At 41.1% G+C, this 18721-nt stretch overlaps 1 protein-coding gene across 1 annotated transcript; it reads left to right on the top strand.

Annotated features, from left to right (window-relative positions):
- The first annotated feature begins 2993 nt into the window (after positions 1–2993).
- On the top strand, positions 2994–17757 carry sh3rf2 (SH3 domain containing ring finger 2). Its single transcript, XM_034544247.1, has 11 exons — positions 2994–3262; positions 3584–4013; positions 5992–6279; positions 7354–7449; positions 9454–9858; positions 15252–15373; positions 15544–15714; positions 15917–16191; positions 16288–16574; positions 16729–17033; positions 17168–17757. The coding sequence occupies exons 2-11, from the start codon at positions 3585–3587 to the stop codon at positions 17346–17348; spliced, it is 2559 nt and encodes an 852-aa protein (XP_034400138.1). The 5' UTR covers positions 2994–3262; position 3584; the 3' UTR covers positions 17349–17757.
- The last annotated feature ends 964 nt before the right edge of the window (positions 17758–18721 follow it).

The raw sequence follows: 18721 nt of genomic DNA, 5'->3' as shown, positions 1-18721 counted from the left end.
TGGACAGAAGCAATAGATGTCATGTGTTCAGAATGAACAGCATTACAAAGTTACATAAACACATTACATGAATATGATAATGTATGAATGGACCTCAAATCTATGAAACAGAAGGAGGTAGAGAGGAGGGGGGGCGGGGCGATCAGCAGGGCCAATCAGCAGGGCCAACGTGAGACCGGCTCACCAGGCATCAGACACCGCCAGGATTCTGCATTCCTGTTTTACTACAACAGCTATATTGATGATGTGCTTTTGCATAATTTTAAATAACTTAATTCTAATGCAGTGTAGCGCCATCAAATGATGTTCAACCACTTTGTCCGGAAGATCTCTTTTTATTGATCTCCGTTTTGTTTTTAGGACAAAGTGTAGTGGCACCAATTCCTCATCAGTTTTCTCGAAAAATACTATTTAAAAAAAAAATACTAGTACAGATAAATTAGGTGAAATCGGCATTTGGGCAATTTGATTTTTCTCATGTACCAACCCATATATTTCACTTTTATATGACTTATGGTGTTCAATATATCCAAATATAGCAGTCTTTGTTGATTAGAAGAAGAAAAATGAATTTTTTCCACAAAAAAAAGCCAAAAATAAGCAACATTTGTGACTGTAAGCGCTAAATCGATTCATGTTGCTGTGTTCTTTGGCTCATATCTCGGTGATGCTTTGGTGCAGAAGGATTTTGAAAAGACATTTAGAATCTGTGTGGAGTCCTCTTGCTATCTGGCTTTTTCTGATAGCATCGAGCGACGGGTTTCTAGTTCCGGAAACGTGCTGAGTGGGCTGACTCCTGACAAAATGATGATTATGATATTTTCATAATTCTTTCAGTTGGTGTTTGAGTTGTGTGGAAATGGCTTACTTAATGGAGTCTTGTTGCCCAAGTTCTCTTGTTTAATTTGATGTATAACATCAATATATTTGCTCATGTTTATTGTAAGGTTTTACACAGTCTAACTATGATGTGTAAATCAATTGGGCGCCATGGGGCTTAAAAGGTTGGATAAGAGCCATCATAAGTAGTTCACACATGTAATCTTCATGAAAGGATACATACCAATATACACATAAAGTGTTACTCTTGAACAACATTTTGCTGAGTTTGATGCAGTACAATTAAAATAACATTTTAATTTAAATGTGGCAAAACAAATACTCCTTGCATAACCATATGATATCTTCCTGTACATTATTAATAAATAAATCAACAATCCTACCTTTGACACTTAAAAAAAAGTGAAAATTGGTGACTACTTTCATCTGTAATGAAAAATATATTTGACATTTGAAACTATGAACAGATGTTTATTTCAGTTGCCCATATTTTGCAGCTTTTTTTTAATGCTTGTTTTTTTTACGTGAGCTTGGCGGCTGTTTAAAAGCATTTAAATACATTTTGCCTGACACACAGTTCACTACATGATGGGAGTTGTGATTCCAAGGCACTGAAAAATATTCATTAAATATCTTGAACAAAACCTGATCCTTTCAACATGTCTTCAGCCATGTCTCTGAAGAGATTGAAATGTCTGTGGAATGTTTGGAAGTTTCATCACCGTCATCTTGGCCATCTGTACGAATGGCAAAACAACACACCTTGTATGAATTTACATAGTAGAAGTATCTCCCCTGTAGAGGCCCCAGGTCTCAGTCTTCTCTGCTTTTTCAGAATTGAGTGTTTAACGATCCCAAACCATCTCTCCGCGTGGCAGTTTGTGTCCCCTTGTTGGGACCAAAGGTGGCTTCTTCTGTGTCAAAAGCATACCTTCTCAAGTTCTCCAACAGCAGACCACTTCAAAGGGGAAAAATGCCCAAGCAGTTCTCAAAAAAGACATTGACATTGCCTCGGCAGAAGTATGGGTTTCCCTCATCATTTTGGGTCTTGGCATCTTCTTTTTCAAGCTCTCCCTTTACCTCCTCCAAGACTTTCTTGAATTCATAGGTAAAGGGAGATCTGCCAACAATTGCATTTCGTCTTTCCTCTTCATCTTCCTCTTGAGCCAGGGGGCTGTCCTGTACAGTTTCTGTCTCTTCCATGTTGGGAATCTTGCATTTCTTTATTAAGTCCTGCATGGTCTTCAAATGAATCATGACAGTATTGGTGTTGTGTTTACCCATTAAGACTAAGACTTAAGATTTTGAGTGCTGTAGTCATTGAGGTAGTGTTTTGCAACCTGGCAAATCCAAATGTTGCTAAATCCTCTAAACATGTGTCTGCTTCTTTTCTCCCAATTGATTGAGTAACAACTTTGAGCTTGTGTGCAGAGCAGATAATGAATCAGCCTACACTTTATTACAGTGAAGCTATTGAATATTGTTTCCTTAAAATATTCAAAATAATTCATCATAATTATTCAAAAATCCCATTTCTACAAGAATAATTTCTGTACTACAACACATCGGTGCCCATTGATGTATGATATTGATTATTTCAGCCTAAACTTTATTACAGTGAAGCTATTGAATATTGTTTCCAGAAAATATTCAAAATAATTCATAATAATTATTCAAAATCACATTTCTTTAAAACAACAGCTATAGTACAACAAGGGGGAGCCCATTGATGTATGAAATGATTTTGGTTATCCTACACCTTATTACAGTGAAGCTATTGAATATTGTTTCCATAAAATATTCAAAATAATTCATAATAATTATTCAAAATCACATTTCTACAAGAATAATTACTGTACTACAACACATCGGTGCCCATTGATGTATGATATTGATTATTTCAGCCTACACTTTATTACAGTGAAGCTATTGAATATTGTTTCCAGAAAATATTCAAAATAATTCATAATACTTATTCAAAATCACATTTCTTCAAAACAACAGCTATAGTACAACAAGAGGGAGCCCATTGATGTATGAAATGATTTTGGATATCCTACACTTTATTACAGTGAAGCTATTGAATATTTTTGTATTTTCCGGATTGCACTTTGCAGACGGTCCCTGGGCTCTCCTCTCACAGCTGACGGCACATTGAGACCAATGTTATTCGTCCAGCCCGGAGACCGGACCGTTTTGATCAAATTAAGGTTGTTTAAGGTTGTAGCTTTTTGTCAACATCACTTCGGTGACAGAGAGATGTCCTTTGGGTTTTATTTATCCGGGAAGTCCGAATCTGTGAATATCTTTCCAACTTCACCGAACTCCTCAGCCCGCTGCGTCATGGCGACGGCGGCGGAAAAGTTACGCATTTCCTAACCGAGTGTGCGGAATATCGCTGTCGCGGTCCGCAGACACAAGTGTAAGTACTTGATGTTTCTATACTCTGAGTTATCGGGACAAATGTGGGGCTTTTTCTTCCTCTGCGAATGTTTCCTGTTTCTGGCTTACCTGTGCCGCCAGGTGAGCTAACACCTGTAAGCAAGCAGCGTCAAGTGTTTACTACGAAGCGCCCTATTTTTAGTACTTCCACTTTATCAAACGTGTGTATAGTCATGGCACTGTCTTTCATTATTATTGCCTTTTATACAGTAAACAAAGACTTTGGTCAGCAATGTAGAAACTCATTCATTGTCGACCTTCTGACTTTAACTTGTGACATCGTCATTATTCTCTCTGGCAGCATGGTGGATTACAGTGTTTCAGATGCAGCAGGAGCCCTACTCCCAAAGAGAGGGGGCCCTTTTAAAATGGAGGAGCTGGCACTGAGTGACTTGCTGGAATGTCCTCTGTGTTATGAGCCGCTGGATGTGTCAGCCAAGGTCCTGCCCTGCCAGCACACTTTCTGTGTGTCCTGCCTGCAGAGGCATGAGGTGGCCCACTCCCAGCTGCTGTGCCCAGAGTGTGGAGCTCCTGTCCCAGCCAGAACGGTGGAGGAGCTTCCTGCAAACGTCCTGCTGGTGCGGATCCTGGAGGGACTGCAGGGATCACCGGGGCCCAGCAGGGACAGACAGACAGCCCCCGCGGTGCCCTTGGTCAGGAGTGGCTTGACAGTCAGGGAGGGTCAGCATCAGCTTGAGGGTCAACACAGAGAGAAGCAAGGGCACAATGAGGTCAGTGAACGACCCCGGCCTAACCCTCCGCATACCTATGAAACAACTTTATCTGACAAATGATATGATCAGATTTTGTTTCTATTACAGTAAATTAGACAATGTTTTGATGGCCATGACCTATACTGTAATTGTACTGTTTGTCTACTGTAAGAAGGTACACAGTGTTAAACATTTGTTATTTAAACATTGAATGCTGCCCATTTTCCACAGCTCAACATTTATTAATTTTTCATGCATTTAATCCTCTTTACTTTGGATTTCAAACATGACCTCCTAGGGTATCCAAAGTTATATATGTGTATTTACTTTTTCCGGAAATCTTTAATGGATGAACTCTCCAGACATGAATGTTTTGGCTAATCCGGTAAATTAAATACCAGTTAGATAGAATTCTTTCTCAATGATGCAACATAAATAAATATATATTGCCATAGAGAAATCCTACATGTTTTCGTCTGACAAAATGTGAGTCGGTGTTACTTCAGACCTGAAGTGATGAGATCTGCTCAAAAGTTCTGTTGCATTTGAGCAAATGTAATGGGAGAAATTAGTGTGTTACATACAAATGTCAAATTAAGTTAATTACTGACAGACAGGACTAAAACAAATCTGTAACATATGGGACTCACACAATTGTAGCTCATTGCTCACAGACTCACATACTAGATTTTAATGTATATCTCATTGGAGTAATAATTTGAATCATACCATACATAACACTTATTATTATTGAGTAGTACTGTTTAACAAGTGTACAATATTGTCAGAATAATTGTCAGTATGTATAAAGATAGAATAACATTTTCTTCTGGTGCAGGTTTAACATCCTCCATCCCTATAAAGCAGATGTGTTCATTTTGCACAGTCACCTAATTCAAACCCAACAGAGATGTAATGGTCATAAAGGTACTTCACAGTCAGTAAATCTTTCCGCAGTTTTTATTTGTTGCCGATGTTTTATTCTCCGAGGTGATTAGAAACTCAGAAACGTGCCTTCTCCGTCGTCCTGTGCAAAAACTGCTCCGAGCGTTTATGAGTTTATTTGTAATTCTGAGCTTGAGTTCAGCCAGAGTTCAAAAAGCGCAGCCAAGTTCATGAGTTCACGAGGGGGTGAGTTTGTGATCATTCTGCTGGTTAAATGTATAATTCAGAAACCTCCAGTGCAAATCGTTTACTGTAATTATCTCATCACTAAAGCAAGGCATCACAAGGTTAATTTAATCAGTAGGCCGACCTCAAAAGAAATGTGTGGTCTGGAGATACATTTATGGGGGGGAGCCTGATGGAAAGCAATAAGCAGAATTCTTTGAAAAAGCTTGGGATTTCCTGCATCTTTAGTTCACATGCAAGACTGGGAAAATGTGGGGAGAAATTATATCATAATACATTTTTAAAAATATATATTATATACTGTATATAATAGTTGCAGAAAATAATATATTTGGGCATTCCTGCGCTGTTTTCTTTCAACATCACTGAAAAAGTGTCAAGACATTATCAGTAAAGCAGTAAAACGTATGTGTCATGTTAAACTCATCTGCTTGTGATATCTCGAGAAAAATTCATCTGTTTAACAAAAAATCTCTTAAGAACATGCAGAAGTTTGGCACCCCGCCTCAACTTGACTGAGAGCCTCTAATGTGTGTCTGAACCGCAGCATTTTACAGATATTTTAGCCTGTTTCTCTTTTTAAACAATATTCTCAGCAAAGTCCCCGGTCGCTGTTGGTCAAAGTAAAGGACACAATAAATATCATTATTTCACCTCCTGAAAATGCAGTTCCATTGGAAAGACAATATTTTTGTAATCTTTAAAAGAGAGCGCAGCCTACACTGCCTGTCCACCCGAAACATCTTTAAACTTTAGGTAATTTATTTCAACATATACAGAAAAGTATATCATCATGTTTCATAAATTCACCACTTCATTTAAGCACACGGTAGCTGATGTGTGATTTTTCTCGTCCGCTCTCCAGCTGGCTCTCAGAGCGTTGATGTGTAACCAACGAGGTGATTCGTCCGGAGAGCTGGTCCTGCTCGCACCTGGTAACGGTATCACCCAGAAACACAAAGTGGATGAGAGCTGGCACCATGGGAACGCTGGTGACGGCAGCGCCGCATCTGTCACTGCCAGCGCGCTGCAGGCCATCAGCTTGACGCCTCAGCTGCAGTCCCAACCTCAGGCTCTCTGCAGGGCGCTGCACAGCTTTAACCCCGAAGAGAGCAATCTGGAAGACAGCAAATGTGGTCTCAGCTTCCTCAAGGTCTGACTCTCAAGCTGCTGACTGAACACAGCAGGACAACGTACTCACTGTCAAAGGGTTCAGTCGTGTATAACTCGATCGTTTAGCATACAGACAGGGTTTCCTTCTATTTAATAAATGCACAAAGACAATTATTACACATAACTTCAACCTTCTGGGACTAATGAAGCATTAACCTTGAGGGGAAAATAGCTTACTTTAATTATATTGTATGAGTGTTCACTAGTATGAATTAAGAAGAGATGCATCAGGATCCTATAATCACCTCTACTGAACCATTATCTGGGGAAACACTAGTAAATTGATGGATCATTTCAGTCATGTATTGAGAAAAAATACCAAATCTTTTATGACCTACTGGTTTTATCGATTAATCGTTGGGTTTAAAGGGGGCAAAGGTGACGTCTTAAAAGATGTTTTGTCTGACGAACAGTCCAAAACCCAAAGATATTCAATTTACTATCATGGAAGAGTAAGAAAATCGGAAAATATTTTATGTGGAAGACTATCTTTGCTTAAAAAAAAAAAGACAATTATTTGATAATCCAAATTGTGGCAGATTTATTTCCTTTGGTCGACTAATCTTTGCAGTTTTAGAAGAAAACAAATTATCATAGTTTCATAAATTCTAAAATTAGCTTTATTTTTATTTGAGGGAGGGGGGGGGATAATATAATAGCTTTTTATTATTTACGCTGCTTTGAGAGACTTGTGGAGCTGGAGGCTGCAGTGGTTGTCACTAACTCTGAAGGATTTCGTAAGCAGTTATATAAGGGCCTCAAAAAAGTGTGCTTTCCATTAAAGCACACTTTTCTTTCAGCTTTAATGCAGATGGTCTAATGTCTTTTAGAGCGAGGCTGGCCACAGAAAGGACCTGACCAGCAGACACAAAGGCAGTTGATGTCAGAGATGCAGTGCTTGGAGAGTTCCTGAGTGCCCAGTCTCGAGGGAAAGGAACAATGTTATAAGCACCTGGCATCCTGTTTTTTTTTTTGTTCCAGCAGTTTCTCTAGCGCTCACCTTTTCACTACTTCCTCTAAGTCCAGTTGTGTGTCTTTTACTTCTTGTTTACAGGGAGACATCCTTACTGTCATCAGACGGGTGGATGAACACTGGATCGAAGCCAAGTTCGGGGAGAAAGTTGGAATTTGCCCTCTGCAGTATATAGAGGTGAGTTTGTCGTAGTTCTCTCTTTTTGTTCCTTCCTTCATTGTTTGAATGTGGGTCATGGCCTTTTCCTCGTGATCAAGGGTGACACCTGCCGTTTGACACTTTGGTCTGATAGTGTAGCTCTTGTAATGGATTGGACCATAGATGTCGTCGCTGGATGTCATTATTTCCAGGTCACTGGCAGGGCGCTACCTTGATTTTCATTCAAATCTTTCATTCATCCGTAAATGTCACTCCTGCGCTGCAAAGTGCTGAGGCAGAGATATCATCTGTGAAGCCGTGCTGTGTCTGCAGCTGCTCATTAGTGTGTGACTATGTGGCTTACTCAGGTTGGCAGCGCTTGCTTGGGTCGCTGACTGTCATTTGTTTTCCTCTGTACTTTCTGCCTCCAGGAATTAACTTCATACGTGCCGGGGAAAATTGTAATTGTTGCTTCAGTGGGGTTTATGTGGTGTCTTTAATCAGTTCTTGTTTACTTCCCTCACTTGTCATCTGCTTTGCTCGGAGTTTCCCTAATATTTTGCTTCTCTTCCTCATACGCCTTCCTCGTCACCTGTCCACCCATGTCTTTTACATTACATTACATGTCATTTAGCTGACGCTTTTATCCAAAGCGACTTACAATAAGTGCATAAAACCATGAGTCCAAACTCAGAACAACAAGAATCAAGCAAGTACAATTTCTTCAATAAAGTTAAACTACAAAGTACTATCCGTAAGTGCCATTTAAGTGCTACTAAAGTGCTATCGGTAAGGGACATTTAAGTGCTACTACGGCATTTAAGTGCTACCTATTTAAGGTATAGTCGAAAAAGATGTGTTTTTAGTTTGCGCCGGAAGATGTAGAGACTTTCTGCTGTCCTGATGTCAATGGGAAGCTCGTTCCACCAATGAGGAGCCAGCACAGCAAACAGTCGTGATTTAGCTCGAAGTGTAGGAGCTACAAGCAGATTGGCAGAAGCCGAGCGAAGTGAACGAGGTGGGGTGTACGGTTTGACCATGTCCTGGATGTAGACCGGACCTGATCTGTTCGCAGCACGGTACGCAAGTACCAATGTTTTGAAGCGGATGCGGGCGGCCACCGGTAACCAGTGAAGGGAGCGGAGGAGCGGAGTAGTGTGGGTAAATTTCGGTCGGTTGAAGACCAGTCGAGCAGCTGCATTCTGGATGAGCTGTAGAGGTCGAATGGCATTAGCAGGTAGACCTGCCAAGAGGGAGTTGCAATAGTCCAGCCGTGAGATGACCAGAACCTGGACCAGAACCTGTGCCGCCTTCTGAGTGAGAAGGGGTCGTATTCTCCTGATGTTGTACAGCATGTACCTACAGGAGCGTGTTATTGCGGCAATGTTGGCAGTCAGGGAGAGTTGACTGTCAAGCGTCACTCCGAGGTTCCTGGCAGTCGGAGTCGGAACCAGCACTGAGTTGTTGAAGTTAATAGTTAGGTCGTGGGTGGGAGAGCCTTTTCCTGGAAGGAGGAGGAGATGTCTTCTGCTAAAGCCCCGCCTCAGTGGTGCTTTTCGTCTTCTTCTACCTCTGTACTCTATTCTTCCATCCTCCTCTCCACTCCCATCTCCTTTCTGAGCCTCTCTTCCTGTAGTGCAGCCAGGCGTGAAGACACAGTAAAGCTTTCTTTGCTTGGGTGGCATAACAGCACATCGCTGTGGGGAGTGAAAGCATTAACCCTGCCATGCCTGTCTGTCTGCCTGCCTGTCTGTGCAGCTTCTCTCTCTGCACCAGTCATCCCTCCCTGGCTTATTGGCTGGTACTTATGCTCCTGCCTGCCTGCCCGCCCGTCCAACAAGTTGTAGGGGTGAGTGGAGTAGAGATAAGTGGGTGTATTTAGACGGCCGTTTCTCTGATCAGCAGGAGCCGAGGTTGACGGGCGCCGGTCGCAGGTAGGAGCAAGTTGGAGTGAATTTCCTTGACTGAGGATAGACTATTCTTTGTGTTAGGATTTATCCAGATTTACACTGCGGTTTCTCTTTATGTGTTCATCTCTCTCAGCCAAACTTAGTGGCTGCCAAACTGCTCGAGGGAAAGACTCGGAGGTGGAGTGACTCAGCAGACTTTCACCATCGGACTGGGAGTGGGGGCAAAGACAAGGCCGCTGACGTATCCAATAGGACCACCCACTACGGAGTTCCTCAATTCCGAGCAAAGACACCCATCGTCAATGCTTTGCCCCTCTCCAACCAGCGGAATCAGCCTGCAGCCAGCAGCATCCGATTTAACCCGGCTACCGGATTAAAAGGAGAGACGACCAACATCAGCACCTTCAACAGCATAAGCCGTCGGGGGCGACCACACATACTCTCCGCGTCTCTTGCTACCCGGGACCCCTCTCATCACTCCAGAGTGAACTCTCAGCGAATTAGACGCCACTCTGACTCTACACACAGACATCTACAGGTGAGTGGTGTGCCAACATATCGGCCTTTATACATGCTAGGGTGATGGTGTGATAACGTTTCATCAGATTCCTCTTTGACCTAAACTGTGTTTGGCTTTGTTTTGTTTCCAGTGATTGGTTTTAACAGAACACATGTGGCTGGCAAAAGGCATCACAGCTTTCTGTGAGATAATAGATGTTTTTATTTGAGTCACCGAAGTTGTCCTCAGGGATGTAAAGAGGAAGTCATGACACTAAGCATCAGGAATGAATGAGAGAGAGAAATCGCCCATATGTTGTCCGCTACATGATTAAAACAACACAGATGTGGAAACGGGCTGGATATGAAAGGAGAGGAGGTGAGTGGACCAAGACTTTAATCAAGAGTTCTGGGACATAGGCCAGGGTTTCCCCTCCATAGATGAGTATCGGACAGGGTGTGTGTTCTTTGTCTTTCTTCAGCTCAGGAATATATAGTTCTTATAGGAAGTTGTGAAGTTGTCTTATTGTGTCTGAGAGCTCCTTTGACTTTACCGTTTCATAGAATGATGAGTAGTTTGAGTCTAAAACACAAACAAGCTCCATAAAAGTACTTCTAATAACTTCAAAGAAGAACAACAATATTGAACAGCAAAGCTTTCCTTGACTGCTATCATGTCGTCTGAAATACTCACAAGAAGAGTGTGTGCGACTCTATTGCTCTTGAAACTGACTATTAGTATTTTCTTGTTTCTTGAGGCTCTTTCAGGGCCACTTTGGCATCAATGAAACCTCTGATTATAAGTTTAGAACATTTTATTTCTCAAGCTATTTCGATGAATTGCGTGATGGTACCTGCTGCATATTTTATACAGCCTGTATCGCATGGCAGTATGATGGATATATGATTAACATCTCTATGAGATAATTTGGTGGGCGTTTAATTTTTCTTTTGTAATGTTGAGATGACCAGCAGAAGCAACATGATAGAAACACTGCAAAACAGTATTTTTTAAACAATAAACAATATCACCTTAGCTTAAAAGTTTTGATGGATATATTTCAAATAAACCATTCTGTGTGTGCATTGCCATTAATGTATGTTATAAGATACTATGGCCACTGCATTAAGTCATAGCCTGCGAATGTCTGAGTACAGTGCCAACATAAAAGCCTCTGCATGTCTGTCAATTTCCCTTTCTAAGGATTTCCTTTGATACAGTTGATAATTTCACAGCTCTATCCTAAAATGATGCATGTCGGAGCACAAAAATGCTCCTGCAGGTTGGCAAAAAAAACAGGAGAGGAAGGGAGGGGGAAGAGACTGGAGAACAAGATTAAAACAAGTAGGAAATAGGAGAGGCAAGGGTGAGAGGAAATACTGAACTTAAGATGCCATAGAGCTGGGAAGAGAAATAGAAAACAAAATGTGTGTGCTGCAAAAAGGCAAAACACAAGAAGTAGGGAGGAGGAGGAGGAGGAGGAGGAGGGGAAATGAGAGATAGATGTAGGCAGTGGGAGGCTTGGAGAGTCCCTCAGTGTGTCTGCTTATCTCTCTCATGCTGATGATGATGAGTCACTGGTGAACTTGGTTACATAACAGACTCCTCTATCCCCTGCCTTCAAACTCCTTCCTCTTCACTAAGCAGGTAACACTCACTCTCACATCAGTGGGCCAGTAATGGCAGACAAGCCACGCACCCTTTTTAAAGGAGCCGAGGGCTCTGTCCCTGAAGCCGAGGCTGAGCTCCCCACTGACCAAGCCAGCGTGTGAGCTATTCTTAGAGCGGCATCCCGTCAGCTCTCACCTCTGGCTCCACGGTTTCACAGAGAGATGTTTCTTCCCACAGACTGTGGATGAAAAGATGCGTATTAGTGTGAATATTGGCACGATTATGTAAGAGCAAGCTTTCAGATGGAAATGAGACAAAAGCTAAAACATCTTCAAATGCAACATAACGAAGTTAAGTTATAAACATAATACTTCACTGGTGCACCCAAAGCCTGATATTATTGAAACAAACGCTTATTTGTAATTAGTTCCCCTTGAAGCCTGTTAGGTGTTCACCAAGCTCTGTCTTCATTAGTTATGAGCCTGGAGCAAATAACAACCACCACACCCTGATCAGAGGACCTTGAAGACCGACTGGCCAATACGGTCAGGTGCCTGACCATGCAGAGCTCTAATAATCACAATGATCACAAAACTTCTGAATCTGATTAGGAGCCAGTGCAGAGAAATGTAGATCGATGTCACATGAGACATTTGAGAGGATCTGGTCAAAGGTTCTGCAGCAGCATGAGCGAGTTATAATATTTGAGATAGAATGAAATAAAAGCATGAATGAATGTTTTTTTTCAAGCAAACATTCTCTTGATCCTGCTTCTCCAATTTGAGGATTTGCAGCTTTCATTCCTCTCATAAAGTACGTCTTAGACTTAGACAAAACATGCAGCTTGAAGATGCCTTGGGCTTTGGTAGATTGTCTGGCATTTTTCACAATTTCTCTGACAGACAAAAGAATAATTGCCAAATTAATAAATATTTGAAGATACTCCTTAGTTGCAGCTATTGCAAATCAGACAATTTCCAGTGTAGAGTGAGTATATTCTAGAGTATATTTTAAATGAATAGTTGTCTCACAATCAGATCCTGACCCCAAATAGAAAGCTTATATTCAAAAATATTATTTTATAAAAGATTCAGTATATCTGTGATACTGACATGAAACCTCAATCTTTAATAACTTATTTTAGGCCTATATAAAATATTCATACTGTGAGTCTTTCCACCTCAAACTCCTTCATATCTCAGCTTCTGCTTCTCTTGGCTCACCAATCAAAAGAAAATTCTTTTAGAGTAAAACATGTGACTAGAATGTAAATAAAATCCAAATATTTAAACTGTTTACACAACATGGTTTGTGAGCCTGGTCCAACCAATCTTGGAGCAGGCTTTTCCTCCTATGTCCAGGGACACATTGTGTGTTGATCTCTGGAGGCCCGGCTCATCTCGAACAAGCCTAATGTTACGGGTTTGGTGACATTCCCTAATTCACACTTAAAACATATGAGATTGTGCGGGGCCATAACGTCCATAATTAATTCTACATTTTCACTTTGAGTTCATTTCACATAAACAATATTGCCTATTACATGTGTCCAAAACCACATTTTATTTACTTTTGAAAACCTTGTCTGAGTTTCAGCATTGAGCTTAAAAATCTTTATCATATGTGTTTTTTGTTTGGGATTTTTCTTTCACCGATTTCAACCGGAAATATTACTGTCTGTTTCGTTCCGATAAGACGAGTTACAAAAATATAATAGTGGCTACAGATTTCTGATACTAGAGTAATTATTCTTTTTTGTGTGAATGTGTAAAATAACTGAAATCCCCTCATTAATCCTGTCTCTCTTTGATTGGTTGTGGTTGCTAATTGACTGTTGTGACTGGCACGAGGACACCAAAAGGTGGATATTAATATTCTGTTTTATTCATTTATTTACGGCAGCAGTGATTCTGGCTGTAGGTATATGCTAACCATTTACACCAAATAAGACTTTATTGACTGCATTACCAAATGCAGAATGACTCTCTCCATGTAAATATAGTTGCTGTCAGTGCAACTGGCGATTACGTGACCGCAGCTTAACTGAAGCAGTATCTGAAACAATTCAAAACGAGAATAGAGAAAAGACACAAAGTAATTACAATAAGTAAATGATTAAATGCATGAACAAAATATTTTTTTTCGATTAAGACTATGGCAGTGCTTTGCTGTTAACACATAGTGATTAGTTGCACATAAAGATGGCTTCTGCTTTCATGCTGGTTGAGCAAAAACAGGAAGTTATCTTTCCTTCAGGTTACTTTTAGTGTAAATGTCACAAAAGACTCATAGACAAAACAACTTTAGACGACCGTAATGCTCATTCATACGCTCCGCTGTATGGAAGGCTGGTATGTCTTGAGGCCATTCTATCATAAGTTTATCTGGCTTTACTTCTGCCTCACAGCACTGGCTTTGATAAGTGAGGCTGAGCTTAACGCAGTGGCTGCCTCTTGATTAGGACTTATTTTGTGTTTCTTTGAGGTAGAGTGTGAATGCAGCTCAATGGTGGCAGAGCTGCAGGATCCAGGCACATGAACCCCAGGCCCACAGGGCAGCATTAATGCGTTAAGCAGTAGTTGAGTGGTAGTGCTGTGAATAGAATAACCCTCTGTAGACGTCACTGGGTATATAATAGAGCTCGGAAAGTTATCTACGTCTTTTTGTAATGGTAACAAAAAGAAAACATTGTGTGTGTGTGTTTTTTTTTTTCTTTTGACAAAATAAAACATATAATGAAGATGTCACTAAATGCCCCTTTCAGTTTGGCAATTAAGTCATTAGGGATTAAGTTTCAGACTGTGTTGTTAACCTTTGTGAGACACACCTCAGTGTCCCTCGCTGCTGACTGTGTCAGGTCTGACTCACATCCTGCTGACTTCAAGCCTGTCAAGAGTTTCTCAGCTTTAAAAAGAGAAGCTCAGATCTATAACAATAAAATGCAAAAGAGGTCTGCAAGGCCATAATATATATATTTACTGTACTGCATTTTAATTCAAATGTATAAATCATCTTTTCTGTATTAATGGAGTTGGAGCTTAAACTAAACAGAACACAAGCAGTCACTGAGTATATGATGAGCAAGAAAATGATGGAACATCATACTTGTGTCCTTGACTGTCCCCATGTCAACTAAATTGAACACCTATGGGAGTTAGTCAGTTTCTCCACTGCCATCCTTAAAACACCAATATAGTTAAATATGGGTTTGTGTCTTTGTCTGAATTAAAACAATACACATATTCCTTTTGAAGCAGTTTAATTTTACATTCCTCCTGCTATAAGGATATCCTTTTCCTAATATACCTCCAATGGAAGTGCTGAAATATATCCCAACGTTGATCTTCAATTAGCAGACTGAGTTGGATAAATCATGTGGATAGTTACTGTCTTTGTAGCACAGACTTCTCTGGTCAGTCCACCACTGGTCCATTCTGAAATATCTCAATAACTATGAGACGCTGAATGCGAGTGGCTTTGCTGATTCCCTGACCTTTCCTCTAGCGCCCACAGCAGTTTGATAATTTGGGCTTTTCAAACATTTTGGTAATGTCCCACACATTGATGTAATCCTGGTAAACATTATACCTATTAAACATCAACATGTTGGCATTGTCACTGTGAGCATGTTGGCACGATGACATCTAAAGCACAGCTGTAGCGAATTATTACATTTAATTCAAAATACTCTATTTGTCCCTTCAGGGGCAATTTGGGACAATCGAGTTTGCAAACAGATATAAAAGACACTCTTGAATAATGTCCCATGCAAAACCATTTGAAATCCATTTGATAATTCATCTGAATCTATCCCTTAACAGAGCGAGAAGAAGATGACCAGTGACACTCCACCCGCCATCTCTATGGCACTGGTGAACCCCCAAATGTCCTCGACCTCTGCAGACAGCAAAAACTCCTCCACACAGCAACTCTCCATCAGTGTGTGAGTCACTGTTTTAAACATTATATTATGATATGAAAATGTCAGATTGAAAGATATGAATAGAAAGATACATATGAAACACTCAATTACCCTTAAAAATGTTTCATAATATAAACATCTTGTAGAAAGTGTGGTAGTCACAGAGACAAACCCCCTGTGTGACTCCTCAGGTGTGCCGTCTTGTACTCCTACAAACCACGACGGCCTGAGGAGCTGGAGCTGAGGAAAGGAGAGATGGTGGGAGTTTACGGAAAGTTCAAAGAAGGCTGGCTGCGTGGGTTATCGCTCAAAACGGGCAAAGTGGGCATTCTGCCCAGCAACTACATCACGCCTGTGCTCAGGTGAGAGGCTGTGATCCCTGACTGCTGAAAGTGGGAGCTGAACGACATGTGGATTCAGACAGTGATTTAGTGTGGGCAGGATGATATGTCATCATGCACACATTTGAATGAGCCTGGTGCAAAGAAACTTTAACTACAGTTTATCAATTGATGTTCAGTGGGTACTTCAGTATGTACTAAGTGTCTCATTGCCTCACTGCAGAACCTCGGCCAGACTCCTGGAGACCAAAGCAGCTAACGCGTCCTCACAGTACAACACAGTAGCCGGAAAGAAGCCCACTGCTGCCAAGAATCCTGCTGTGGTCCTTGCTATTGATAGGGTAAACATTGATGGAGCGATATACTCAACAGGACAGGTCCCATCTGTGCAAAATGGAGCGCAGCGCGCAACGTCATCCACTGGCGCTGGAAAACCGTCTCTCGGTGGGGGTTCAGAAGGTTGGGACACGGTGAGGCGCATCTTTAACCCTCAGAGAGGTGAGTGATAAACAACCACAGCTACCTTCCAATTGCTTGATTTAAATGAAAGATTTAGCCAGATTGTCACTGAAGGCATATTCAATATTTTTTCAGGGTCAAACTATTTCTCCCATACGTCCAATCTGAACATTCCATCCAAGTCACAGCACTTTTCACAAGTTCAGGCATCTGGCTACTCGCCTGCCCTGCAGAGGAAGAAAAGCAGCATCCTCCTGTCTCACTCTGGCAGACCTCGGGGCTGGATGACTGAGACAACAGCGCCCTCTGCTGCTGCAGTCTTTAAGGACAGGAACTTCACTGCGTCACATGACAGACAGCCTCCCAATGGGCCTCACTCTATTCTAGTCAGACCCAATTCACACAAGAATACTGCAGACAAGGTAATGTCATTCTGATGATTTCTTGCGAGAAGCATGAGCATACATTTGTCTGACAATAAGTACTCTGTTTGCATTGGTCTTATACTATTGACACATTGGAAATAGATGATCACTGTTCTGCATGTGCCTTACAGTAAATATGTTACTCCTCTAGCTGGCAAAGTCAGTGCGGTTCTTCACAGATGAAGACTCCCCTCCTCCGAGACCTCGGACTTCCTCTTGGTCGTCAGGAAATCACGTTCCCTCCAACTGCGTCCCTGGCCCTCCACCGTTAGAAGTATGGGCCCCATCACTCACGCTGGGAAGAGACGGACCGGGGATCATTCTTAAAGAAGGAAAAGCTCCTATTCTTAGGAAAGGCATAGAAAATGCCATCTCGGATCTAAATTATAACCCGCAAAAAACAATATGGTCACAGCCGTTGTTATCAGCCGTGCCCGGTCAGTTCAGCCCCAGCAGGTACGTTGAATCTGTCTTTGTCCTTGAAAATGACATGCATATTGATTAACAGACAAACAAGGTAGACTTGAACGTTTTTCATCGATTTGAAGTACTGGACAATAACCTCTTATAACTTTTGCTTTTTTTCCCAGACACAGAGTGTCCACAACGCATTTAGCCCAGACGGACTCAGAGCTCAGTCTGCTTCAAGGAGACCTCGTCCTCGTCCACAGACCTCGACCTGATGGACGGGTTCTTGTTACTCAGGAGAGCAGTGGGCAGACTGGCTTATTCCACAGCATTGTTTTCCAAGACCTCGAGAGGCTCAGCTGACTGTGTGGTACTGTAGTTATGTATATGTCTATATTTCATGTGTTCAACTGCCAAATGACTTGATTGACCTGAACAACAAGAGGTCCAAGGGTAAATACTGCCAGTGACAATCCTTTGAAAGAGGTGTTTATTTTTGTCCTGAGTATATATGAGAGTGTGGTTCAGTTCTCCAGAGATATATTGTGTTTTCTTAAACGTATGTGCATGTTTGTTACACATGTACTATCGTTAAGATTTTGTACAAAATCACATCTAATGACTGTTCCTTGTTCAGAACAAAGTTGCACGCACTGGTGAGTGTCTTTTTCAAAACTCACAAAGAAACAAACTATATTTAAATATATTTAGAGAAATAATGAAGTCAAATATATGTACTGCTTATGTGGTAATAAACTATACTTCCAGAACTAGTTTGGTGTCTTACTTCAGTTGTAAGCTATAATCATAGCCTACCTGTTCTTGCAGCATGTCAAAATAGATGCAAGAACCATTTTAGTATTGCAGTTGAGTAACCACTGTTTTGGGAGTGAACGTTTTCTGCAACCTGGCGGGCGGCCGCAAGGCTGGATTACCTGCAACCCGAGGGGCCACACTAGATCACTGTGTGTCAACTGGTTTGTGGCAATGTAAATAACTAAAAAAGTGATTGACAATATGTGAAAGCACAACATGAGTTAAGGTGGATCCTACCTGATGTTGTCTTAAAGTGGGTCCCTTTGTCAAAATTAGAGCCAGATATTGGCTTTTTAACGCTAAATATCAATATTAATGTTATTGATTATGACTTTTTTAAAGTCTACATGTTACATGAACATATATGAAGACATGTTTTGATGAGAACCTCTTCAATGTTGGTATTAAAGTATTTGTACTGAGTGGGACATATTGCAGTCGAAAAACCTATTTGATTTTTTCAGGAAGACACTGTTCCTAAATAAACAGCAGCATTTCTATAGATGTATTTCCTGCAATTTGATAGCCCCTGATCTGCTGACATATACAGTACAACATACTGATACAGCTGTAATAAGCTATATTAGCCTGACTCATTTTATTTTTTATCAGCTTAACGCTAGTCAAAATCTAGTAACGAGACCTTCAATATTTCAGTAGTGTGCACATTGAGTATGTGCCAAATGAATGTCTGTGTATAAACTCATTAACACACACTAAACTTGGGGCCAGGCAGAATGATAGCATAGGAATGTCGCAAAATGCAGAGTGGGAATAGTGTGGGGGGGGGGGGTCAATGTACCCAGCAACTCATTTTTGGAGTTTCGCACTGAATTGAATCGCCTACAGTTGGTTTAAATGCGACAGCAAATGTATGTTGAAACTCCCTACATGTGTCTATGTATGTCCCCGATATATTA

Source organism: Cyclopterus lumpus, chromosome 10 (assembly GCF_009769545.1).
Source record: "Cyclopterus lumpus isolate fCycLum1 chromosome 10, fCycLum1.pri, whole genome shotgun sequence".
NCBI classification, from domain to species: Eukaryota; Metazoa; Chordata; class Actinopteri; order Perciformes; family Cyclopteridae; genus Cyclopterus; species Cyclopterus lumpus.
Note: the sequence above shows the minus strand (reverse complement) of the source record. Positions and strands in the feature narration are given on the sequence as shown.